Genomic DNA, 26,562 nt, shown 5'->3' on the forward strand with positions numbered 1-26,562 from the left:
TCTTGCAAAAGAAAAGAAAAAGTCCCCGAGGAGAAGGCGGATTCTTTTTGTTAGTTGAAACGTTGATGTGTTTTTGTTCCTTCTGATTTTAATTGTGCTCTTGCAAGTAATCTTGGCTCCTGACAACTTACTGTAAACCCTTTGCAGTAAAATCTTGGTGTGATATTTTTTGATAATGCTCTTAAATGTGATAAACAAATTAACTCCATTGTTTAAAGCCTGCTTCTGTTAGCTGAGGTTATTAGCTAAAGTCTGTAGATGATTTTAAAGAAGTGAATCATGCATTTCTCTTTTCTCGGCTTGACTACTGCAGTTCATTATACACTGCCCTTTGCTCGTCTACAGTTAGTCCAGAATTCTGCTGCCAGGCTTCTAACAGGCACACGAGAACAGAATCGCATCACAGCAGTCTTGGCTTCTCTCCACTGGCTTCCAGTTTGCTACGGAATCAATGAATGGATTAGCCCTCTCTTATCTTGCTGATCTCTTACACCCTCCTTGACGGTCATTGAGGTCCTCTAACCAGAAGCTCTTGGTCTTTCTGACATGTAGACTGAAGCTCAGAGGGAACTGAGCTTTTGCAGTGGCTGCCCCCTAAGCTTTGCCTTATGTTAGGTCAGCACAGCTTTGGTTATTTTTTAAATCTCATCTGAAAGTTTTTCTTTTTGCCAAGCTTTTAATTTTTTAAATTAAAATTTTCCTATAATATTTATGCTATTTATTTAATCTGGTTTGATGTATTTTTATCAGTATACGCTGTATTTGTGGAAGCTGTACAGCACTTTGTTCAACTTCTGTTGTTTTAAATGCTTTATAAATAAAGTGACTGGACTTGGTGGTGAACTTTAGAGAGGGCCTGAATGAACTTAAAGGCCTGGTTTGGCAAATTTCCCTCTACATTTTAAATATTCCTCAACGGGGCAAAGTGTACATTTAAAAAAGATTTTTTTTTTCCCCTGTAAACTCATTGTGCCATTGTCATTAGCATATTTGTGACTTACTTGTTAATTGTATTTTAATTAGTATGTGGGATTTTGTAATTAGCTGAAATATTAGTTCATATTTTCCATATCTCTCTATTATAAAAGGAAATCCTAGGTTGAGACTTTCTCGGAGATGATTTCAGGTCCCGCGAGATGAGACTTTTGGCCAAGAGATCTTGACAAGTCCCACCCTCTTCTCTACCGCCCGCGGTCCAATCATCTCTCAGTCGTGTGAATGCTATCGTCAGACTCTGTTCCTGCGCTCTCAGCTCCAAGCGGGGTCGGAAATAAAAGACAAAGAGCAGATGACAAAGTAGAACGTCGTAAAGAGGTTCAAAAACGTTGGGGCGATACACATGAAGATCAGGTTAGAGATTATGAAAGTTAGTAAAATTCGAAACTCTGGAAAAAACTGATAGTAAAGATTGCATTAGTGCTAACGCACGGAAATTATTACTCGGTGAAATAACGGAACAGCTAAAAGAGATTGAATATATGGACATAGGTGATGTGACAGAAGTATGTAGATATTGTTTGGCTTTAAACTTTAAGTTGGAGACTTGTAGATCGTCTAATTTGTGTTGCCATCAGGGAAAAGTCGTGTTACCTCCTAATGAAGAAGCGTATCTGCGAGAAATAAAAGATTTGTTGTTTGGTGAAAGTGAAATCCACATGCGTGACGAGCAGAGATGCGAAGTTGCTGGCACGTAGCGCAGGGGGCGGAGCCCCCCTAGTTTACAATAAAAAATGTGCTCTCTTTCATTTGTTTCTCTCGACGTCTTATGTGTTTGACTGTTACTAGTGAGAAAGTAGTGCTGGCCCCTCGCCTTTTCAGATCATCCATTTGTTTATTTTGAAGCTGCTTTAGGGGTCGGTAGTGTATTCTGTAATTGTGCCAGCTATGGGGGTGACTCGAGTAACGGTGCACGTGCTACGTTATTATGTCCTCCTGCTCCTTAACACAAATAGCCTGTCTGGAGAAGCGGGGGCTTCACCTCCGTGTACATAGCGTCTGTCAGCAGGTTGGGCTCATTGGCCGCATCCTAATATTCGGTCAGACAGCTGATCTTTGCCTCTTTGACTTTGGTGTGAGTTGTGGTGCCAGAATTGGCGGTTTGAGCTCGTCTCCTAGGATGTTCATCTGCTGAAGTCTGAGTTTACGGAGAATGGGGCAGTAAATAAAAACATACAGTGAGTGGGAGATTTGTTAATGAGAAGGATCAGTGCCATATTTGTTCAGAACAACAAAGGCTACAAATCCTCATATATGAGATGCTAACAACAGCAAGGCATCTATGGATGCATCAGATGTGGAAGCGTGTGGACCGCAGCAAAAGGGTTAAAGTGTAAGACTACACTGGCACAGAGATCATCAGAGTTGGATACCTGAAGACTGAGATCTTGTTGCTTGTTGTGATGGTGGAGTCAGAATGCGTAATAAACAGATGGAGTCTGCCCTGCCTTGTCTCGGCACTGGTGGTAGTCCTCCCAACACCACCTGGCTGTCGCTTCATTGCCACAGAGTCTCATCCCGACATGTAGATTATGCGACACAAGTAACCGGAGTTTTCTTTTTCATGGATGTTTAAATGATGTTCAGCGTTTGTCTCCATTGGTGTCACCTGTTTCACTTTGTCTTTAGTGTGATGGCATTTTGCTGAAATATCAAATTTTAAACTGTCACAGTGGTCTGCTGCCCGTGAAGTTTGCTCCTTAAGATTCTCTCCTCATGTTTGTGCTAATAAAAATAAATAAAGCAAGCTTCAATCCGGAGGAGATTGGCTTATAAGCGATGCCCTGCACCCAAATGCAAATCAGCCGCTCGAAGCGTTCAATAAGATGGCGTTGCAAGTTTTGGTGTGTGTGACATTAATAATTCTGTGCCTTTTTGGGAGGCTCTTTATTTTAATGTGTGTGGAGTCCTGGGGTCTTTTTCATTTTTTTATCTTTTTTGGTGCCATCCCAGATTTTACTGTTGACTTACATTTGCTTTAGCATTTTAAACAGCATGGCCCATCTGTCTGCTTTGGCTTACCAAAGGCAAGTAGATGAAATGTTTTCTAGCTTTGGTTTTCATCCCAACCAAATGTAAACTTGTCCAAGTATTGCCTAGTTAGAGTTGAATTTAAGAGTAAGTAGGACGACAAAATTGCTTTGTAACCCTGATTGTGCGTTGTAGTTGGTGGTAGGCTTAGACAGAGTGTGGTGTAACATCTCCAGAGTTATCGGGTCCGTCCGTCTACACCACTGACTGGCTGTGCAGCAGACTTTGATGACATGTCACAACTCTAAGGTGGTTATGGATAAAGGAGTTGGCCTCATGAACACCCGCTGCATCTGAAATGAAACCTCAGGCCTCTGGTGAGAACTGATTTGGTGTCCTTACGCCCAGCACATCCTGTCACACACGCCTGAGGAGTTTAGAGAGGGCATTTGAAAGAGACATGGGTCACCAACAGGAGCTTGATATTTAGAAACTTTATAATTTCCATTTTTTTTCCTACTTCTTTGTTTCTTCCATAGTAGCCATTAGTTATCCCCTAATGCCTGCGGCTTCAGTTCAGTGCAGCACTGCTTCTTCTCCAGCTTCTCTCTCCTGCTCCCCCCCGTTTTTAAATAGTGCCTGATACAGCCATCTCTGTTCATGGTGTCTAGTGTAAGTAATGATGAAGACCAGTTGCCGGCAGTGTGTCACTATGGAGTAACGTTTTCTACATAAATAATAATGCAAGTAAATGTACGAGGTGAGACACAAAAATAACCGGACAGGGCTTGGGGCTTTCCTGGAAAACTGTCTGGAGGACGGGCGCACGTGAATCATAGAACTATATCCCCTCATACACGCCCTCTCAAATTGCCGACCGGCTTAGTATATCCTGTGAAGAGTGCAGTCAGTATTTGCACAACAATCGCTACACGAGTTGCAGTGATAATCGAACAGCGAATCGACATCAAATTTCTCACGAAATTGAACAAAACGGCCACAGGAACTTTATGAAATGATTAAAACAGTGTGCGGTGATACCAGTTTGTCTTGCGCGCAAGTTTTTGAGTGGCACAAACGTTTCAAGGAAGGACATGAAAATGTGGAAGATGTTCGACGGCCATGTCTGGGGGTGGAGTTTGGATGGGTGGGTGCCTCACCACGACAAACGCTCCCACGCACAAGGCTTTTACTGTAAAGCAGTTCGAAAGCATTCCTGTCCCCGATCATCCTCCCTATTCGCCCGATTTAGCTCCCTGTAATTTTTACTTGTTCCCGAAAATCTAAAATGACCTGAAGGGAGCGCGTTTTTCTTCAATTGGATGAAGTGAAGACAGAAACGGCGAGCCTGTTGAAGAGCCTCAAGCAAGAAAGACTTCCAGCACTGTTTCAATCAATAGAAGATATGGATGGAGCGGTGTAGCGAGAAGGGTACGACGTTTAGAATGCTGTAATCTAAAGTCCTAAGCCTAAAAGCGCAACAATTTTATGTCACGTTTTAAATCGGGCATATTTTAAAACCTACATATATATGTCTGGTATCATTCTTTTCAGAATTTATCGAACTTTAATGTGATGTTAGATTTTCAGGTTCTTATTCCGTTTTTAAATTATAAACTAAAATATCAAAGTCGTGGTTTTTATTTTTGGTCGAGTAAACTTTCACAGAAACAAACTGTAAAAAAAAAAAAAAAAAAAAGTTTGTATTTAGGTGATTTAGTTAGCTGAAGGTCGAGTTATGATGACCCATTGCATACCACTTTAGTTTTTTTTCCTGTTATTTAAATGTCATTCTTTTTTAAAAAAAAAAAAAAAAAATAAATAAAAAATCTATAAGAATGTCAGTTAAAATGAATGGCTCATTTATTTAGTCTCTTATAAACACTCGTTGATCAGAGTGGACCTCAGTTTAACGGGAATACTCCAATTGGTAAGAGTAAATATTTTCTCATGTCATGATTTTCACTCTGTTAAATGTTAATTTTTCTTTTACATATGTATAGAATTTCGTGATTTTTTGACTCCAGTAAATTTTTCTTTTGTACATTTACAGATTTTACTAATATTCTGGCTGCAACTGTGGGTTGGGTGCTGAGATATATATATATAATTTTACCAATCCAGTTATTTTTGTGTCTCACTTCATATTATCAGATGTGACTCTAAATCAGTGTTTCCCAAACTTGGTCCTTTGGGGCACACTGTGGCTGCAGGTTTTTGTTCCAACCAGCTCCTGTTTTTAATTGGACTTCTGGGCTAATTAAGTGATGTGTTATTTCATAAGATCTGTGTTTTGGGAACAATATAAAATTAGAAAAATAAGTTTGGTAAATATATGGAAGCGAAGTTCTGTGATACGGTTTGCATATTAACAGCTGGAGATCCACAAAGGAAGAGAAAATGATTTGGGTATCATAAAATAGTTTTTTATTCCTGAGCTTTCAGCCTCTAACAGGGGCCTTCATCAGAGGATAATGTTTTTAGACTTACAAGAATCAAAGGCAATATATAGCAAAATTAGGGGGGGGGGTCTGGTATTGATTGGACATAAACCCAGCATATACAAAGTTAAGTTTGCATATGCTGGGTTTGTTCTACTTAAGTAGAACATATTCACAATAAATAAAATGTTACGACCAATACCAGACCCCCCCCCCCCCCCACCTAATTTTGCTATATATTGCCTTTGATTCTTGTAAGTCTAAACATTATCCTCTGATGAAGGCCCCTGGTAGAGGCTGAAAGCTCAGGAATAAAAAACTATTTTATGATACCCAATTCATTTTCTCTTCCTGTGTGTGTGTATGTATGTGTGTGTGTGTATATATATATATATATATATATATATATATATATATATATATATATATATATATATATATATATATATATATATAATGTACACACACACTGAGCAGTGTTATGGGGATAATGTATTTTTTTCTTTTTAACAATATTTTCATCTTGATTTCCATTCTACTTTTTTCAGGTGTTCTAATTGTTTAATTAATCCATTATTTACTAATTAGTGGGTCTGATGCTGAAGTAATTGCAGCCTTTGATTATAATTACAGTGGAACCTCGGTTCACGAACGTCTCGGTTCACGTACAAATTGGTTTACAACCAAAACGTTCACCAAACTTTTGCCTCTGTTCACGATCACACACTCGGTATACGAACAAGCCAGTTTCCCTTTCGGTTTGTACATGTTCAGTCTGTCCCTGTGCATTTCCTGTGCAGCGAGCAAGAGAGAGAGAGCGCGACACACACAGGCAGCGCGAGAGAGAGACACACGCACACACAGGCAGCACGAAGGAGTGGGGGCTGGACGCAGGTAGGAAGGTAGTTAAAGAATGCACTGGGCTTGATTTTGTTTTCACTTCTGTTTACAGCAATCGGTTCATAGTGTGCATTGTTGCAATGTTACTTTTCTTGGTGGTTTATTAAATTACGGATTTTTTCAAATGTTCATTTTTTCCCCTGTGCTTAAAACTCATTAAAAAAAAAAAAAAGTGTTTTTAGCCAGCAGTTGGTAGCGCGAACTCTTGCAGTGTTAGTTTTCTGTGTTGTTCAATGTTTTTACATTTAGTTTACTATTACGCTGTGCATTCTATGGTTTGATTAACTATATTTGTGCTTAAAAACAAATATATATATTTACATACAGTTTGTATGGTCTGGAACGGATTAATAGTATTTACATACAATCCTATGGGGGAAATTGCTTCAGTTCACGACCAAATCGGTTTACGACCAGAGTTTTGGAACGAATTATGGTCGTGAACCGAGGTTCCACTGTATTTAGTGTTGTTTGCCTGGGTGTCTGCTCTGCTCATTTTTAATTGTCATTAATAAGATACAACAAAGGGGGAAAAAAACTGCACAGAGAAAGGTCATAATAAAATGAAATCAACAAAAGAGAGTTAAGCATTTAAATCTATACCAAAAGCAGAAATATTCCTAAATGTCTTATAAATGTAAAAATCTTGCTGCCGTGCTTTTCTGAATGTAGAATAAAAGAAAAATAATCCCAGCTAATTATTTTTTGATATTTTTTTGATATTCCCAAATTCTCGCACACACCACCTCTGCTGCGGAACCTGCACTGGCTCCCTGTGGCTGCCCGCATCAGGTTCAAAACCCTAACACTTGCCTTTAAGGCCAAAACTGGAGCTGCACCACCTTACATATCAGCACTGGTCAAGCAGCGTGTCACTTCTCGCTGTCTCAGAACATCAAGCACTGCACGTCTCGAACCACCCTTACTTAAAAGAAGAGGACGACATGCATCAAGACTCTTTGCAGTGTTGGTTCCTCAGTGGTGGAACGAACTTCCTCTTGCTGTACGAACAGCGGAGACCCTCACTGTCTTCAAACGTCGCCTGAAGACACACTTCTTTCAACAGCACTTGGACTAAAGTCCCCATACTTTTTTTTCTCCCCTTTTTTTTCAAAAAAAAAAAAAAAAAAAAAAAATTTTGTACTAACTTACTATTTTCTTCTAGCATGGTTTTGTATACAACTTGGTCAGCGGTAACTTGTTTAATGACAGTAGATTTAATCCTAGCCTTAAAGACTGAAGAACAGTCGTAGACTACTAAGCACTGTTGTAAGTTGCTCTGGATAAGAGCGTCTGCTAAATGATGTAAATGTAAATGTAATTAAATGAGCTCAGTGCTATCAGGTGTTGTCACGGATTAGGAATCTGGTTGGAACAAAAACCTGCAGCCACCGTGTGCCCTCAGGACCGATGTTTGGAAACGCTGCTCTAAATGATAAGAAGTATGTAAGCGTAAATGTCAGAAAATGTGTTTTGTTGTTTATTTCAGTTCATTCAGTCAACATGAAACAGCCTTGAAATGAAAACTGTCATTTCCTGTCCTCTCGGTGACTGGTTGAGTAATTTCGAGAAACCCGCCTCTGGAGGCCACGACTTAGAAGAACTTAGTGGTGAGCCACAGGATTCCTGTGCCTTCGGTGCGGATGTGAGTGCAAGCAAAAGTGGGCCAGAAATTACTGCCCAACGCAGTTACTTTAATTCCAGACGCTCCAGATTGCTGTAAATGTGGCACTTGATGGCCGAAGATCTGCACCCACTCTGCTGATGATACACCAATCAAAAAGCAGTACTCACTGCGGCCCACCCCCACAACTATGAACGGGCATATCGGAATCGCTCAGCCAATCACGAGGTCCTTCTTAGCTGCTGATGCTTGAAATGACCGTTTTCACTTCCAGCTGCATTTCATGTTGTATGCTGCGTCGATGAAATACATAAAATATTCAGACACGCACTTTTCTGGTCACTTATAATTATTGTCACATTTCATAAGTCATTAATTTGTGTATTTAGTTTTGTCTGAAACATTCCTCCATACTTTAACCCCTTGTTGCCTAAATTTATTTACAATTATTTCAAAAAAGAAATTGTGTTTTTGCTGTCAAGAGGATATGCTAAATTAAGTGGAGATTAATTTGAATATAACACACAAGCAAACAATAAGCCGGCACGTGTTTTTATCTTAGTACAACTTGCCTCAAATTTGGGCAGTTCCTCGAAATTAGCAGCCAAAATCCACGTGCACGGCCACGCCAGCACTCCGCTTCTCTCAGGCGGATGCAGTTTCCACGTGACTGGTGCTTCCAGTATGATCCTTGGTACGTATCAAACACGCATTAACTGGCATTGGCGGGATTCATACGCCACCTCGGCCTTGCATTCAGGCCGGAAGCTGTTTGAAGCGATTTCATGACAGTGGTCTACAAGGGGTTAAGAAGATTCCACGTTAATAAAAATGTTAGCAAGCTGAGCGAAGAGCAGCACTCGGATGGCGAATGGGCCTCAAGTTCCTCGCCCTGAAATGCAGGGACCTGCAAACGAGGGGTGGCAATGGGGTCTTAAGAACCATCCCTCGAACCTCATTGGCTCGTGCACCCTACCGTTTTTGATGTCAAACTTACTTATCAGTACGTTTGAACTGAAAGTTAAAGTGGGCTTCTAACATTATTCCAGGTCTTGGGGGTCCTGGGCAGGTCCGGAAAACAACAAATACGCCATGATGAAGTTTGAGCAGGGCACTGGCTGCTGGCAAGGACCCAACCGATCTACCACGGTAAGACCCTCTTGTCCCTCATTATCCTCTCTGTGCTTGGCTTGTGGCTTTTAATGGAGTCTCTCCACTGTCTCTGCTTCTGAGACTTAAATTCAAAGATTATTTTTTAACATTTTAGTGGGACATTTTTATTATTGGACAAATAAACAGTGGCACTTAGATTGTGCGTGCAAAGACCGACTCGGTCAGCTGACACAGCGTGTGGTTGAGCATCACCTGAGGAACGAAGACGAGCTCATGAAGCTGTGATGTCAACCCTACTGTGTGTGGACAGTGCAGAGGACCATAACAAAGGGCTGGTGGGGGGGGGGGGTCTCCATTCTGTTTCAGGCTTCAGCCCCCCCAGGGTCACCCATCTTGTTTACTCGACCATATTGTCGCCAGACTCTGAAGGCTGGTTTGTCTTCTGTTAAAGCAAGAGAAGAAGTCGGGAGCTCATTTCCATGTGATTGGGAGTCCATCACACCCTGTTGTGTTAGAAGGGAGAGAGTTCTGTGGGACACCTGAATTAAGACCACCACACCTGAACAACTTCTGGACCCGTTTAATTGGCCGTGTGATCACCCACAGATGTTCTGGTGGCGCTCGGTTAGCCTCACCTGTAAAGAATCATCAATGACCTGGATAAGGTGACAAAGCAGCTAGAAGTGTGACTCTGCTGTAACATTCATGCACCCTTCTTTTAACCATCATCTCTTGTTGCAGATGACAAAAATGGCCGCCTCCTGTGTACACCTCGGACAGGGCCATGGACCAGTAACTAAGCCGGTCATCTCCTCATGCTTGTGTGTTTACATCATGACAGGTGAAGCTGAGCTGCGGCAAAGACACGGCTGTCATCTCGACCACTGAGCCCAGCCGCTGCGAGTACCTGATGGAGTTCACCACGCCAGCTGTGTGCCGAGAACCGCAGGAGCTGGACCCGCATCACGAGCTGGACGCCCCCCGTGACGAGCTCTAGCCTCTTGGTGAGACCCTTTTGCTTTCATATTTCGGAGATCTCTTAAGAGTTTGCTAATAAACTCTGGACCCAGCAGTTTGGCGGCAGGCCCACGTCCTACAGCGCTCTATTTATTTAATTGTTGCTCCGATCAAGTTGTTTAAAATCGCAGTTCATTAAACAAACTGAACGGCCTGCTCAGGGTCAAACTGGGAGCCAGTGGTGTGGATGGAGTGGACATCCTTAGAGTCAAACGCCATAGCAGCTGACCTGATAAATCAGATGAGGGTACGGGCTTTGTTTGAAAGGACGCCATGTCTGGAAAGTGGCACCGTCCCAATGGTTAGGACGCCACATGTAAAGGATCTGCCTTCTCTCTGGCCTTCAAGGGGGTCGCACCGGGAAGCCCCCCCTCCTACTCCCTGACTGTAATGTACCATTTCAGAAGGCAGCACTGTTTTGAAAATGGCACACAAGTTAATCAGTGTGGCATTGTACGCCAGCGGTGGGAATCCGGTCTGCAGAAAGAGGAGGGAAGCCATTTGTATTTATTTTAGATTCTCTGCTTTAAAACACGAAAGAAGACCTGAACATTGTCCCAAAGGACTCGGGAGTGCAGGGGAGCGCACTGTAGGACTAAAACTTTTGTTCCCACCTGACCGTTACATCTCTGTGAGCTCGTCGGACGTCCCAGTCCGATACGTTTGGTGTTCTTCAGGTCAGCCTTTTCTTCACAAACTTATTTTAACAAGCAAAAATTTGTCTTCTAAAGTGAAGCGTATTCTGTAAATTTTAAAAAATACAAGACGTCCATAAAGGTCATCCACCGGACACTAAGCCTCTTCAGGCCCGGCCAGCAGTGTAATGGGAGACCATCTAGAAGGTGATGGTGAGGCCAGCAGGGGGCGCTTACGCTGTGGTCTGCCCCCCTTACCCCCAGTGCGGTGATGGTGACACTGTGCTGTAAGAACGGCGGCGTCCTTCAGATGAGACGTAAAACTGAAGTCCCGACTCTGTGAGGTCTCGAGAGTATCTTCCTGAAAGAGTAGAGCAGGGGTCCCCAACTCTGGTCCTGGAGGGCCGCAGTGGCTGCAGGTTTTCATTCTCACCCTTTTCTGAATTAGTGACCTGTGTTTGCGCCTAATTAACTTCTTTTGAATTCATTGTAGTTGACTTGTGCTTGAAGACTCAGACCCCTTAATTGTTTCTTTCCATCACACAATATCTGAAAATAAAGAGAGGTGAGGGTCTCAGGAGTGTCCATCTGCTCAGGTCCCCAAAACATTTGAACAGAAAATCAACAACTTCAGAAATGTCTGCCATTGCACAGCGAGAGCAGCAACACGACAAGGAATTAAAGAACGAGTTTAATGAACGACGAGACTCGGTGCCTGATTAAGCAACTGGTTGGAGTTTGAGACCCTGACTTAGGTGGTCTTCTGTTAGCCCACTCACATCACAATTCATTTCTGTTTGGGAGCCATTTAAAGAAAGAAATGAAGCAATTAAGGGGGAACAATTCTTATAACAATTGAATTAAAATGAAAAGAAGTTAATAGCAGCAAAAACAGATCACTGATTAAGAAAAGGGTGAGAATGAAAACCTGCAGCCCGTGGGACCCTCCAGGACCGGAGTTGGGGACCCCTGGAGCGGAGTGTTTCCAAGTGTCCTGGTCATTCTCGCCTCCTAATCATCCCTCGTCTGTAATCGCCACTTCACCACACCACCTAGTAGCCTCGCGTGTGGTGAACGTACCGCCCTAAGAACGGCCGACGGCGCATCATTCACGTGGTCCGAGCCGAAGTGGACCCCCACTGTCTGTGTAAAGCACTCCGAGTAGTAAATGAATTGTGTCTTTGTTTTCTTGTCCTTTGCCCAATCCTAGCTTTGGCAGACTTGCTGCGTCTTCTCCCCGGGGCATTCAGTTAGGTGCAGTGAGCGACCTTGTGATTTGTGGCTCCGCCACTAGGCGGCAGCAGAGCCCACCCAAGCTAGCGGAGCGTTGGCTCTTCACGAGGTGTTCCTTACCGACTGGCCGCCGCTTTTAATGTCCGACGTTTCCTGCCCAACTCGGTCACTCGAGTGCCAGGAGGCCCACAGAATACAATTGAGACGTTGCAGTTGTTTCAGGTTCACTGGTTTTCTTTTTATTTATTTTCTTTACATTGTGAACTTGTTGAAGGAAGTCCAGTGGGTCCCTTTGTGTATCGATCAGGTCACTCAGTCCGCGGGGGGTACACTGACACGGCGAGTCGCCGCACCCACCACACGACGTACCACCTCAGTCCCAAATCCGCTGAGGAATCTCAAAAAAAAAAAAAAAATGATTTTTTTTGTTTTGTTTTTACAGGACCACTTTGGAGGGGGGAGACCCTCGAGGGAGACGGCGTCCATCTTTCTTTAGCGCTGTAACGTCACGCCTCAGTTTTTTTTTTTTTTTCCCCCAATTTGAACTTTGTTTCTGCACATTGAATTACAGACCACCTGTGTCAAATCTTGGGGGGGGGGGGGTCACTAAGGACTGTTTTTAATTTTTATGATGTTTGTATGCTTGCATTCCAAGAAAAGTCAATGAATGAATTGCACTGATTTGGGGGATTGTGCTGGGGGTCCGACGGGCATCTATGTCACTGAAATGACCCACAGTTGTATTTAAATGTCTTTTCACCCCCCCAACATCTCGTGAAGTTTCTTTTCCTCTTTGGTTGTTTTGGTTCTTGTTTCATTTTAACTTCATTCACCAATAAAGTGCATAAAATGGACAACTTAACTCCGTTTAGCCCCCCGTGTTTGTTACCTTTCAGAGAGCCTGTGGTCCCGGACCCCATGAAGGGAGTCTCCAGTCCCTCTAGTGCTCTCTGTGTCGAGTCATGAAGTACGAATGTCGGCCTCTGAGTTTCTGTCTGTCCTTGGAATACGAATTTGAAAATCGGCCCCCTGGAGCAGGTGGGGGGGGGGGGGGGGGGGGGTCTGTTCCACGGCAGACATTGCAAAGGTGGTCATTGGTTGTTTTTAAACGAGCTTTTGTGTTTTGTGTCATGTTTATGGGAGTGTGAATAAAGACGCTACATCTCGTAAGATTGACTGAGGTGGTCTCCTTCAATCCCCCTAAACGCGACGGCCCCTTTTACAGCCCACCGTTTGGAATTCAATGTAAAAACATCAGGAGCGAGGCGAGTGGAGTCATCCTCCTGCGTCTTCAAACGTGGCGGTGGGCACCTGCATCGGGCATTAGGTCAGAGCCGGCAGTGGGTGGGATTCTCGGCTGTCATGGGTCTCGCCTAAAGTGGCAAGAAAAAGTTGGTGAAGGTCTTGGAAATAACAGTTAAGGGGTCCGAGTGACAATGAGCCTCTTGGGGTTTTGTACATTCAGTCACATTGCAGGTTGAAAAAAGTCTGTGACCCTCCTTTGGGGGGCCGGCTAGCCTGCCTGGGGTCTCATTTAGAATTCGGTAAACTTTATTAACCTCTGGGTGAAATTAAAATTTCAAAGTGTTAAAGCTGACATGCGCACATACTGTAATACGGGCACCTGCCCTTGGCAGTGACACTCCATTGATGCAAGCGTCAGGTCTCAGTGGCCTGGGCAGATGTGATGGTTGATAAGGTGCCCGCGGTTATCCACTCGGGGTGTACTCACACTTGGCATGTTCTGTTCAGGGCTGTGCCCAAGTGCGACTGAGACCCCCCCCCCGCTGGCCTGCACTCTGAGCCCAAGCCAGCTTTCGTCATCGCCCTGCGACTCCGCGTGAAGCCAAAACGAGCCGACCACGGAGTGGCAGCATGCCATGTCGGAATGGCCCTGCATGGCGCTCTGCACACGTACAGATTTTATTGAGTGCGCAGCATTTTGCTGTTAATTGTGCCGCACATACGAGAAGATTTTTACGGAGACGGATGAAGTTAAGGGAGGCGTTTGCAGCTTTTCTTGCCAACTCCGATTCACGTTCCTGTGTAAGGTGAGGATGAAAACCTGTTAGTAACTCGCATGGAGTCGAGTGAAGAGAGGACTGACCTCATGGCTGTCTTCTGTGCTCGAGCGCGTCTAGCGATCACACCGTTCCAGAATGTCACTGAACCACAATCGGGCATGGTACGGTTGGCATGGCATGAAGCGATCTTGCTCATCTAAATGTAGTAGACCCCTGGGGGTTACATGCAGACAGTTGGGCTCAGGCACTGAACGAATTGCCAGTGTGAGTACACCCTCGGGCGCTGGCATCTTACAATTTTCCCCGGAGCACAGAGGTTATAATGCCACGCATGATCTTTGTGCCCTCAGTTGCAAAACATGAATGGTGGGTGTTGGGGGTCTCGACTGTTCTGCAGCTTCGTGATTGGATGTGTATGAGGCTGATTAGCATGCCCATATACAGTACAGATGTTTCAGGGTGGCACTCGAGGTGCAGTGATGTACGCCCGTTTACAAGATGATTGTGGTTTATGAAGGGGAAGTTGAAGTGTGTAGATAGACGAGTTTGGGGGGTGGGGGGGGGTGTCACTTATTTTGACGTTCCAATTCATGCAGTTTTTTCAATGAGGCCCCTCGAGTCCAGCCAATGAAATGAGATGGGAGGTGTGGCTTAGAGCTACTCTGGCCAATAAAAAGAAAGTCCTGAGAACCATTCTGAATTTTTCTCTTCACAAGAAGCAACCCATCTCGTGATAAATTAAGGAGGGCGCAGAAGGTCTACGAGCGGGACGTGGCAATGAAGACACAGCGAGTGTACGTGGAGGCCATTTGGCGCTGTGGGCGCCCAGCCATAATGACGAAGCGGTGGGTGGTCTCGCAGTGCCAGGGTAAGGTGTTGAACCGGGGTCCCCAACTCCTGAATCACCCTGCCATCTCCAAACTGGATTTGCTGAGTCATTTGCCGCTGCCCAGTCGGCGTGTGGCCCGGTCCCGTTTAAAGTGCCATTCAGGTTGGTACCCAGAAGATTCCACTCACAGATGTCCTCACCAATGTGGACTGGTTGGGGTGGAGGGTGATGCTTGGGCCCTGACTGACCGACTGACACTTTGTTTAATGGCGTGGAGGAGGGGGCTGTGGATCATATGAGGGGAGAAAGGACATCTTCATGGGGTCTACACTTTCATCTTGACCCCCCAGTTAGTCATTTTCTTGGGTTAAACGAGTTAAAGGATGCATGGGCTGTGGGTGCTCGGCGTCTTTAGAACGTCTCCATATATTCTTATTGTATAACATGGGGGGGGGGGGGGGGTGGATTTCATTGGATTTCAGATCAACAGAAAAAGACCCTTTAATGTGAAAATGGAATCACAAAGTGCTTGAAATGATTTACGGAGCTGAAATGCCACCTAACTGATCTCCTAAGTAGTCCGCCTCTCATGATCAATGGCGCAGCCCCTTGGCATCGGCGGTCCCAGCATTAGTTTTGTGGAGGTCACCTGTCCAGGGTTTCAGCCGACTGTCATCTTAATGCTCCTTGAGGTCCAACTCGTGACAGGTCCGTATGGTGGGTTGACCTGAAGACACGAGACCAGTCGGGGGATGGAGACGAGAAAATCTGCCAAGTCGCAGATCATGCAGTGAAATCCACAAACCCGACATGTGAGGGTGGCCACCAAGAGAACTGTGATGGAGTCACAAGCTACAGTGGCCAACACCGATGAGACTCCGTCCCTTCACCCGTCACAGCTTTATGGGAGACGGGGGGGCAAAGAGAAGAAACATGGGAGACAGTTCTGTGGTCTGAGGAGACCTAAATGGAGGTCTCAGGCCTTGGCGTCCGAACACCATGTTTGAACACGGCCCGTTATCACCAGTGCACCATCCCTACGGCTTTGGAGATGCCTCTCTGCAGCAGCGCCTTGGAAGGCTGATGAGGGGAAAATCCTGGAGGGGGACGCCAAGAAACTTGCAACTTGGGAGAAGACCACCAAGATGATGGCTTCAGAACAGCAATGGGAATGTCCCACAGTGGCCGAGGCAGAGTCCAGATGTCAGTCCGGTGGCTTTTTACTCGGGACCACTCTGACACCTGCCAGAGCAACGAAGGGGGACAAAGCTGATGGAGAAGGACCCAAGTCTGCCACCTCCTCCTCCTCCTCCTCCATGCTGACTTGATGGGGGGTGAGCACTCATGAGATCAGGCAGGTGGGTGGTTTGCATTTGTTCATTTAATGGCCACCACTTTGCTGAAGTCCACTTTGACAGTAAAGGGTCTTCCCTCTTTAAGCCAAATGCAGTCCTCTGCATATTCACTGTTGTATCTGACGTTTCATGGGCACCATTACGTTTGTGTCAGCGGGTCAGGTCAGAACAATAAAGCCGGTGCCAGTCTCGTCCCTAAGCAACAGGGGCTTGTGCAGGCCGAGTGCCACTTTCCAAAAGCTGCCATGGCTTCCTGGAGCCAGTAATCACCCAGGCGTACATAACTACCACTTTGGACTGAGCACCTGCTGGGTAAAGGCTGGCGCTCAGGTGATGGCCATGAGTGTGGGTAGCGGGGTGTAGCCAGGTGTGGTGTTTTCTAACCTTCATTTGACTGGTGAGAAAACCCAGGGCAGGGTGTGGTAAAGAGTTTGTACCCTCGGTGTGACCTCCAGTCACAAAGAGAATGAAATTTTGTTTGGTAATGAAGTCTTTATTAATGGAGTCCGAGTTACCAGGACTGACTGGAGACGCAACCAAATGGCAACAAACACATTCAGACCTAAATAACCAAAAAGTAGGAATGCCCCAAATCCACCCCCCAATTGCACAGGCCTGTCCAAGAGACACCGCGTGAGCCGCTGTTGGTGTAACGCGTGGCCTCCCACCAGGGGTCTGTAAGGCAGCAGGTGTCTCCATTGCAGAGTTACTGTAGCTGGCCTCCCACCTCAACACTACAAGGAGGAGCCCCCCTACAGAAGGTTCCTAAGACAGGCTGATATTTTGGAAGATGCCAGTTAGCAGATTACGTTTATTCATATAGCGACTTACCGTTGGGGTCACTGTAACTGAGTTTGGGGGTCTGTTTAGAAACAAAGCAAATGATGTGAGCTCTCAACTTCATTAGGAAACGACGTCAAGCACAAGACTAGTCGGCCTTACCGTAACAAGAAGAGAACCATCAAGAGTCGCCGAAGAGGGGGTTCTTCAAACGTTTCCGCACTTTGGATGAAGGTGGGCAGCTTATTTCCCCTCTGAGGGTCTGAAAAGAGTCCGAATTGAGACGTGTGTGGGTGGAGTCCCCTGACGTGCCAGTCATTGGCAGACCTGCGATCTCGGGAGGGTCTCCATGTAGCAGCAGGTGAATGTCGATGACTCGATAGTGGTGCAGATTCCCGGGGCGCCGTTGTAAGAGAAGCTAGCTGGGTAGTCGGTGAAAGTTATTTTTTGGAGGAAAGACTTTGTTCAAGAAATATCACACAAGTCCAAACCAGACGTCGGAGCGATGATTGGCCGAGTCCGAAACACAAACCAGAAATCAAAGTGGAGGCCTTGAGCTTCATATGCTGAGGTTGGGGCTTCAAATCCCACCACTGACACCTTGTGACCCTGAGCAAGTCGCTTCACCCGAAAAAGAAAAGGAATGTAATCAATTTACCTCAAATGTTGTGAGTCGCTTTGGATAAAGGGGTCAACCAAATAAATAAACACAAGCATCTCGCACAAAAAGGAGTTTTTATTAAATCTCGGGGGTCGTGGAGCGGCTCTGCTGATCTTTATAGTCAAACACAAGAGTCACAACACCCCAGTGCATTGTGGGATTGTTTTGTATTGAAACAAGTGAAGTGAAAAACCCCATCGCAGTGGTGCCCCCTGGGAAAACAAAACGGAGCCACGAGTGACGATAAAAAAAGTCTAAACTGGGAAGTAACATTTCTGAGCAAGAAAATGAACATCAGAAATGGATTCTGTGTGCATGAAACCCCCCAAGAAACCAAATTTAAAATGACACAAAGAAAAAAATCGTGACAATAGCAAGTGGGTGTACGTACCAATATTGGGGTGGGAGGGGGGGGGGTTCAAAATAGCTGTTCATATTCTGAAACACTGACCCCCTGAGGAGGATTTGGCTGTGTTTGTGGGATCTGAGGCTCGATATTTAGGGCTGGAGGTCGATTCCAGCAGCTCTTTGAACCCCCCGCCGCTTGGCTGAAGGTCTTCTTCTTACTCTTTCCTGTATGTGGCTGCATGGCGGGTTGAGAATCCTTTGGTTTTCTTTTGCTTCATTCTGTTGTTTATCTTCATCTAAGCAAATCCTGTTTTCTGAGCACGTAACATGAAGTCGTGAAATGACGTACAGCATTGATGCAGGCGTCCAAAGCGTGTGCAGCCTCCGCGCTCCAGTCAGGCGGTGTGGTGCGAGTAGTTAAGAGCCCTGAGGCTGTGGGTTCAAATCCCACTACTGACACCGGGTGACCCTGAGAAGGTCACTTCACCTGCCTGTCCTCCAACTGGAAAACCAAAAAGAAGTGCAACCAGAGGCACCATAAATGTTGTTGTGTAGAGGGGGTCAGCCAGATATGAGCCCCAGGCGGCCCCCGGCTGTGTATAGTCCATGTATTGACTTTAGTTTAAGGGGCGCTAAGATCGCTCTTTGTATGTTTTCCTTTCGTGTCAGCGGCTGCAGTTTGTGATGTTAAACTTTCTCGTTCTCTTGGCCTGTCCCGGGCTCTTACCTCTCGCCTGCCCACCACAACTACAAGAGGGAATCAAAGATATCATCACCAAGTTTGTAAGATTCATACTTTTATTTTTTTTTTTTTATTCTGGCATGAAAAGTACAAATAATTAAACAATTCCATGAAAAAGTCTTTTACAGCATCCACGGCTGAAATCCCAGTAATAAATAACCTAAGCTAACGCAAGTTTGTTTCATTTGAATTTGATCTTATTAAATGCTTTTGTTTTCCCCCCAGTTCTCTGACTTTGACTCCACCTTGGTTATTCTTAACAAGCCAAACAAATTTTTTAAAAGTTAACACAGCAAAGAAACATAGACCATTTCCCCCCCACCCCCAAAACTAAATACATCCAAAGAAAAATCGGGAAAATGAAAGGAAGAGCCTCCCCCGCTAATGCTGCCAAGGTGCAAACCAATAGACCAGGATGGCAAACAAAGTGGAAAATTCAATTGTCGGCCGAATGTCACCCCAGGGCTAGTGTGGAAAACAGAGGGGCTACTTAGTCCCAAAGAAGTAGGGAGTATGGGGTCCCGGGCAGGACCGTGTCATTCACCTCCAAGTCTAACCTGTCCACCCACATCCTTAAAACATGAAACGGTAAACGTCCCACACCCAGTCGTCATCGCTCACGGTCTGCTGGGGACACCTGTAAGGTGCCAGAATCTGGAAAGACCTGATATGTTATGAGATGGAGGAGAGGGTCCAGACAGCTGACTCTCCGACACCACAGCCCGCTGAACACCTGTGTGTGTGTGTGTGTTGTACATAAAATACACTTACTACGTCTTATATATATAAAGGTGTGTGTGTGTGTGCACGTCACTCTTTTATTGGGTGTGACCTGCTAGAAGTGCTGTGAGCCAACTACTGGTAGCCCTCAGTCAGAATGTACAAGCAGACGTGTGCTGAACACTGGACTTGTATACAGTAAATACTGTATGTACACACACACACACACACAGCGCGAGTGCTCATCTGCTCCACTTTCACGGGTGTGTGCACTGCAGTGCCGTCCGGCCGTTGTACGCATGCATGCACTTGCAGGTCTGTGTAGACGCGTACATACTGTATATTATATAAAGAGAGAGTACTTTATTAATCTCCAAGTGGAAATTCACCAATCCAAACGTATACAAGTTTGTGAAGGTTTGTATCAAGTGTTCATCATGGACTTGTGTTCACATCGGGCCACGTGTACAGTATAGAGATTGTAAATATGAGTGGGTGGAGGGTTCTGTCACATGCAGGTTATATTAGACAAACAGTATGGGAGTGTAAGTCTGCATATTTATTTATATTTTTTTAAATGCACATACTGTATAGAGATATAGCTTATATGAGAAGGGAAGGCCAGCACAGCCTGTGTCTCTCTTTCTGTGGTTGCATATTAGATATGGATGTGAAGTGTGATTACTCCGTAACAGATAACAGATCTGTGTGCCCTTCGCCTCCCCTCCGTGGAATCCATCAGCGCGGGTGCCTGTAACCGATACCGAGGCCTTCATTACCGTACCTGGGATGGTTACGGTGATGGCACACTTCCTAAAGTGCCGAAGCCCCTCTGCTCACACCACACCTTTCTTGGGTTTAACAGCAAAGTGTTGTCTTTTATTTCAGTCTTGACAACGTTCTTTTTAAAGGCAGTAATTGAGGAATTCAACATTTGAAAAATTAGTTCCAAGAGAAAAAGTTACTCCAAACATTTTTTTGAGCATTTTCAATGTTTTGCCTGCTGTCTGAGCAGCCAAGAATTTGCATCTTCTAGTTTATTGATTTGGTCACGGAGCAAAGCCTCACGGAAATGGCCGCTCTATTGCTAAGGAGCAGTTACGGGGTCGGCTGTATCACAACCCACTTATTCACAAGCATTTGAATGAGGGTCACAGGCCCCAGTCAAAGACCGCCATTTGGAAGAGTGTTGACCGCTGGGTCAGAGTTCAGTACAGTTAAGCCAACAGCAGACAAAAAAGAAAACAAAAAATATGTCCGTGTGTTAGAAGGAACAGCACTGCAGGACTTCTCTGGCTGGGAGCTGGAATGTCTCTCCACCAATTCTTTAGTGTGTTCTATCACTCTTTTTTTTTTTTGGTTTGCAATATTTGTACTGTTAATAAAAATACACACTTCAACATAGCGGGTTAAATGGGGTCTTGTCAAATGTCCACCCAGAATGCTTGAAAATCAGGTTGACAAACAGAAGAAAGCAAAGTTTTATACAATAAGATGAGATAATGAAGAAAACCTGGTCGAACAAGACAAATGGAGTACATGTAAGTTAATTCTTAACATCTACTATAACACACAAAAAATGCTTCTAAATATTTGTTGACTACACATTTTGTTGTAATTTTTTTTTTTAAATCAGTGCACTTTGCCTATGGAGAGCCTTTCTCAAGCGTAATTTTTTTTTTTTCAATTTGTTAGTCTTTTTGTCCCTTTAAAGAAAAAAAATATAACCACATATCAGCAAAATGAAAAATTAAGTCATTTAAACTTGCAAATATAATTAAAATAAACCATAAATATACACAAAACATACTTTTATACGAGGCAATAATAATAATAATAATAATCAATAATAATAATAATAATAATAATGATAATAAATAGTTTTAAGTTAACAAGAATAAGTTAAAACTACAAGCTAAAAATTCACCCAAATAATTACAAGTTTGATGGCGCTATCTTTTGTATGTTTTCCCCCCTTTTTTTCTTTTTAAAAGTTTTTGTTGCAACAAAAGCTACCACAGACTTTACGAACACAATTGAACACATTTGATTTTAAAACCAAGAAATTCTAAACTAATTCTAAACTTCTTCTTTTTTTTTTTTGCAAACAAACTGAAAAACTGCAACTAAGTCTTAAAAAGTCCCTTTCTTCAGTTTTGTTCCAAATGAAAAGCGAGAAATCTCAGACCCACGTGTGGTTTGTACAGTTATGTCAAGGACACAAAACGCGAAATTAACTTGTGAAACTGAGATGCAAAACAGACTCATTTCAGGGTTTTGGTCTTTGAAACCAACATGGGCTAGAAAACTAAAGCACATTTTTGAAAAATGCACCACTCTTTGTAGTGTTTTTTTCTTCAACTGCTCTTTTTAAATACATATATATCTGTATATATAAAACACAAAATTGCTACATCAGAGCTTATTACTAGTGTGAGTCCAAATAGCGCTTGTTTTTCGCCGCCTTACCCTTTTCGCCAGAATTTGTTCGAGGGATATTGTATATTTCAAAGTTTCAGAGCCTTACCATTTGTTTAAAACTTTTTTTTAACCTTTATTACTATTTTTAATGACACTTTCCTCTGCCGTTTCTTCATAATTTACATTTTAACATTTTAAAAATATATATTTGTTCTCACTTGATAAAAAATTGAAGCACATTGCACATTTCGCTCCAATAAAGGAAGAACCTACTTCTTACACCAACAAAGTTGGGTGGGCTTCTTTCTTTCTTTCTCTTTTTCTTTTTTTGGTTTGTTTCGTTACTCGCGTTTACCAGTGATTTTAGAAAATAAACACACAAAAAAAAAAACAACCTACAAATGCATTGAAGGATCGCTTTCTTAAATGATTCCTGACAGCTCTTCTTGACCCCCTTTTTTCCATTGGAGGAAATGGGTCACACATTAGTTTACGTATTGATAACTGCTGTGTAATTACATGGTAATTACACGGTACTCGTCTATGTAGCTACAATGTAATAGTGTCTTGTAGCAAGGTGCGCACTAGAACCATCAAAGGATGAAATGTTAACAGGATATGCGTGTTCCCGCTCGTATGTACACTTTGTGTCAATTACACTGTATTTATCCATACCTAAACAAAAATGTAACCGAGATTCACCTTGAAGCAATGCAAAGTCCTCCAGATGTTGAAACTGACATTCGCATTCACATTGTGAAGCGGATTAGGCCATAAAAGAAAGTGTCTTCTAGCGCAACGTTTTTTTTTGGTTACTGTACCCTGCCTCATGTTTATCCCAGTGGTGCCAGCAAGAGTTGAAAACATACATGATGGTATAATGGCTAATAGCACGTAGGACATGGAATGGGGGGAATTCTGAAGCGCTTACCCTGTCACTCATTCACTCACAAGCTTGGTAATGTGTGGTGAAAGCTGATTGGTGTTACTGTTGTGTGTCGCATAGTTCTTGAAAATTACTAGATAACCCCTTTCAGTAATAATGTTCATATTGGTGTGTAATTGATTTCTTTTGCTTTGAAAAGTCAAAAAAGAAAATGCAGACTTAAGAGAGGACAAAAAGGCAATCAGTTTTCTAATTAATACATCCAAGTAATGAATATTATTGCTGGAACCCCTTAATTGCTCCAAATTTCATTAAACATCAAGTGTTCTTTTAAGTCACAGTGCCAACATCTATTATTATGGTGGGGACAAAAATAGGGGAAAAAGGGTATTGGCAATTGTTTTCCGTGTATTATCTTTCTGTAATATAGGCTGATTCATATGTCTGGGAATGTCATAATTAGGATTGTAAAACACAATCATATCTTCAGCTTCACTGAGAAGCAATGCGATCATGTACATGTTTGTATCTGCCAATACCTGCCAACCACAAAGACACCACTGCATCAATAATAAAGATTACACAAAGACTGATGAGTTACCCTGTATATGCAGGCCAGCCACCTGCAAGCCACCTTAAGTCAGCTTCCATTTCTTACTTCATTCCAGCATCCTGCTCCAACTAGCTAGTAATATAAAATGTCTTGTCCCTATAATCCTCCCCTCTGTCTACTCCCAGATGTCTCTTAAGTTTGATGTACTGTTCCAAGTGTCCATTTCAGGAAGCATCTTTCGTGACTATAGACAAAAGTGTTAGGATGGGTACACATAAATTCTTTTGCCGATACATTCAGCTTTAATCACCAACCCAGATGACTCTGATTGCTATAAAAGACCTGACTAGAAAAACTGCTCAGTGCATGAAAAGAAGCAAAGATTTGAAAGTGGAATGGGTAAGCCTCTCAGCAATGCAAGACGTATAATGCAACCTGGAATGTACAAAACGTTTTGTTCAGGCTGGTTCGAGTTTTGCCCAAATTTCCCTGCAAGCACATTTCGAGATGAGGTATTAGGATGCTTAACTTGAAACACTGTATAAGGCTTGATCTCCTCACTATGTGCCCTGATGTGTGCCAGTGATTTGCGCAAATGGAGTAAATGAGAGTGATTGAGCAGAGAGGGAGTTATGGAAGGCAGTGGGCTAACTTGTACCATCCACAGCCTAATGTCACTTATTTATGACTCTAATTAACCCACATGCTTACAATTAAACAGATCCTCCTGCTGACAAATAAATCGGAAATAAGACAAATATTCCATATTCGCCTGTTATGTACGCTTCATTTAAGTTTCAAGTCTGAAAAATTTGGGTCTGTGTATTTGTTGAGACGGTGCTCCCATTTAACCGCTTGTGCTCCTGGGGGGATTGAAAAAAACGAAATGAGTAAGACATGTATAGGTTCAGAGAAAAAATAAAAGCGGAGACAAATTAGATGCCTTGTTTGTCATAAAAACGGTTCTTTTTCATTGAACAATCATGAGTGTACGCTACACAAATCTTCGCCCCCCCCTTCTATTTTATTTTAATCCCCTTAAATGAAACAATGTAGCCTGTCAAAATATTTTCTTTTTTTTTTTTAAACTTCAAGAATCAGTAAAAATTCTCAACAAGGTCTTTTTCCTTTTTTATAAAAATAGATTTATTTTTAAAGTAACCCTCTCACATCAAAGAGATATTCCTCTTTGGCTAGTTCTGTGTTATTAAAAAAAAGGCAAAAAAATCGTCAAACACAGTTAATGTTATTTTATTGTTTTTTTATGTTTTAATATATTTATTTATTTTTATTCCTTATGGAGTCTCTACTGTAGCCTATCCCAAATATGAATATGTAAAGGTTTCTGCTCTCTTAGTTATCCAAAATCACAAGGAAAAAAAGGAAGATCTTGAAGGGGCAGACTGCTTGTCTAGAATGCATATATCTGCTCGGAAAAGTTGTTTATCTTTAATGAAAAAGGGAAAAAAATGATTTCCACAAAGAGATTTTGAAAGGTCACAGCTCCTGCCTGCCGCATTGAACTGGACCTCCTGTGTGCATATTTGCTTAATAAAGTGAGTGTTTAGTTAGTCTCGAGCAGGCAGTTTAGCCTCCCACCGACTAAAGAAGTATAAACCACAAGGTAGCCAGTTCAATCCGTACCAGCGACTGACTGCTTGACCCAAAGCGCTTGCCAGAGCACACATTGTAGAAACGCAGAACACTGTCCTCTTCTGTCCTGGAAAGCACCTTTGGATACCATTTACATTAGAAAGGTGCTAAATAAATAAGTTTATCAATTCAGTCAAACCACAATTACAAGTGTGTTCTGGACACTATAGAAGAATACACTGAATTTTAATTTGCAGGCTTTCTGCTGTTTTCAAAACGGTACCCCCCCCCCCCCCCCCCCCCCCCCCAACACCACTAGTGGTTTTTGAACACTGTGGCAAATGTAATCTCATTTTTTAGCCTTATTCATCACGATTGATCACGAGTCTTTGCTTCTGGTGTCATGCTGGCATGGGGAGCTGTATGCAAGTTAGCAAAAAGTCCTCTTTAGTTTCAATTTTGTTTTTGTCTAGCAGCATGATTTAAACAAGATATACAATTAGTAAATTTGAAAAAGCTGAACAAAGTTGGGGAAATATATATATATATCTCAATGTGTATAGAAAGCTTCCAGAATTTGATTCTGAAATGTAAAAATTTGTAATATTTTCTTTTGTGTCTTTTTGTCATTTTTTTTTTTTTACTCCCTGCTTCACAGAGTTCTTTTACAGAGGTAACTTTCATAAAGAATATGTGGACTTTGTGTCACTTTTTCTGTGTTTTTAAATCTGTCCTTATGCACATAAAGATGGATGTGCCATAACACTTTCCTTCTTATCTTCTCTCTGTCAAGATTTGGAAAAATGTATACCTTTTGCCACATTGAGAAATAAAAGGAAATGGAATTTATGTTTAATCTTAGAAAAATGCTGCCTGACTTGGCCATTACTAGAGCAATATTGTATGTGGGTTTATATGCAAGTTAACACTGGCTGCTTTGTTCATGATTTTTTTTTTTTACAGGAGTTAATGATACATATTATATGTCTAGATGGTGGCAGCACCAAAATTCTTATATAGTGTGATTATTTTAATTCATTTAAGTACTCATCCATTTCTGAAGCAACTTTATCCAACATAGGATCACAGGTAAACCAGGCACAAGGCAGGAACCAATCCTGAATGGTACACCAGTTCATCACAAGGCACACTCACTCACTCACTCACTTTGTACCAATTTAGTGTCACCAATAAATTTAACAGCATGTCTGTAAATCTTCTAATTATTCATGGTGATTTTTAGGGGAAGCTGCTCATTGTAAAACTATTCTGCATTTATGAATCACTGTCCATTTGCCTGAATTGGATCAAAAGGTGATTGTGCCGCTGCTGATTTCCAGTTAACAAAGCAGCCGGTGTGCAAAACATGCCTCCTAACTGTTTTCTTGAATGTGATTTGAAAAATAAAACAAAAGAGAAAGCTTAGTGCCACAATGCATAACGCTGTCCACAGTCCTATTGCGTCAGACCACATTTGAAACCCCAAAATTGGACTACCTGTCTTTCGTGTTCTTTCCTCAGTCATAATCAGACTAGGCTATTAAGAGATTTCTGATTAATCCAGGCCAATGATTTTTTCAAAAAGAAAAATTTAAAAATTTAAATTCGTGCTTCCCTACGAGATTTCCTTCATCCCCCAACATGATTCTCATTTCGTTTTCTTTGCAATTGCTTCTTCTTCACGCTTTGTGTTGCTTGCTTGTCTTGAAGGAAACTTGAA

The 26,562-nt window shown here is 42.9% G+C and overlaps 2 protein-coding genes across 2 annotated transcripts in view; one reads left to right on the top strand and one right to left on the bottom strand.

The window, feature by feature from the left end:
• prkcsh (protein kinase C substrate 80K-H) overlaps positions 1–12,792 on the top strand; it is an 86,860-nt gene extending 74,068 nt beyond the window's left edge. Inside the window, exons 16-18 of the mRNA XM_028823007.2 lie at positions 8,982–9,081; positions 9,887–10,049; positions 12,373–12,792. Coding sequence (XP_028678840.1) covers positions 8,982–9,081; positions 9,887–10,042 — 256 coding nt within the window. The 3' untranslated portion in view covers positions 10,043–10,049; positions 12,373–12,792. The remainder of the gene's footprint in view (positions 1–8,981; positions 9,082–9,886; positions 10,050–12,372) is intronic.
• Positions 12,793–22,125: 9,333 nt separating this feature from the next.
• The window catches only part of elavl3 (ELAV like neuron-specific RNA binding protein 3), a 94,449-nt gene continuing 90,012 nt past the window's right edge, over positions 22,126–26,562 (bottom strand). Inside the window, 1 exon segment of the mRNA XM_051920586.1 lies at positions 22,126–26,562. Coding sequence (XP_051776546.1) covers positions 26,522–26,562 — 41 coding nt within the window. The 3' untranslated portion in view covers positions 22,126–26,521.

This window comes from Erpetoichthys calabaricus, chromosome 17, assembly GCF_900747795.2.
Source record: "Erpetoichthys calabaricus chromosome 17, fErpCal1.3, whole genome shotgun sequence".
In the NCBI taxonomy this organism is placed as follows: Eukaryota; Metazoa; Chordata; class Cladistia; order Polypteriformes; family Polypteridae; genus Erpetoichthys; species Erpetoichthys calabaricus.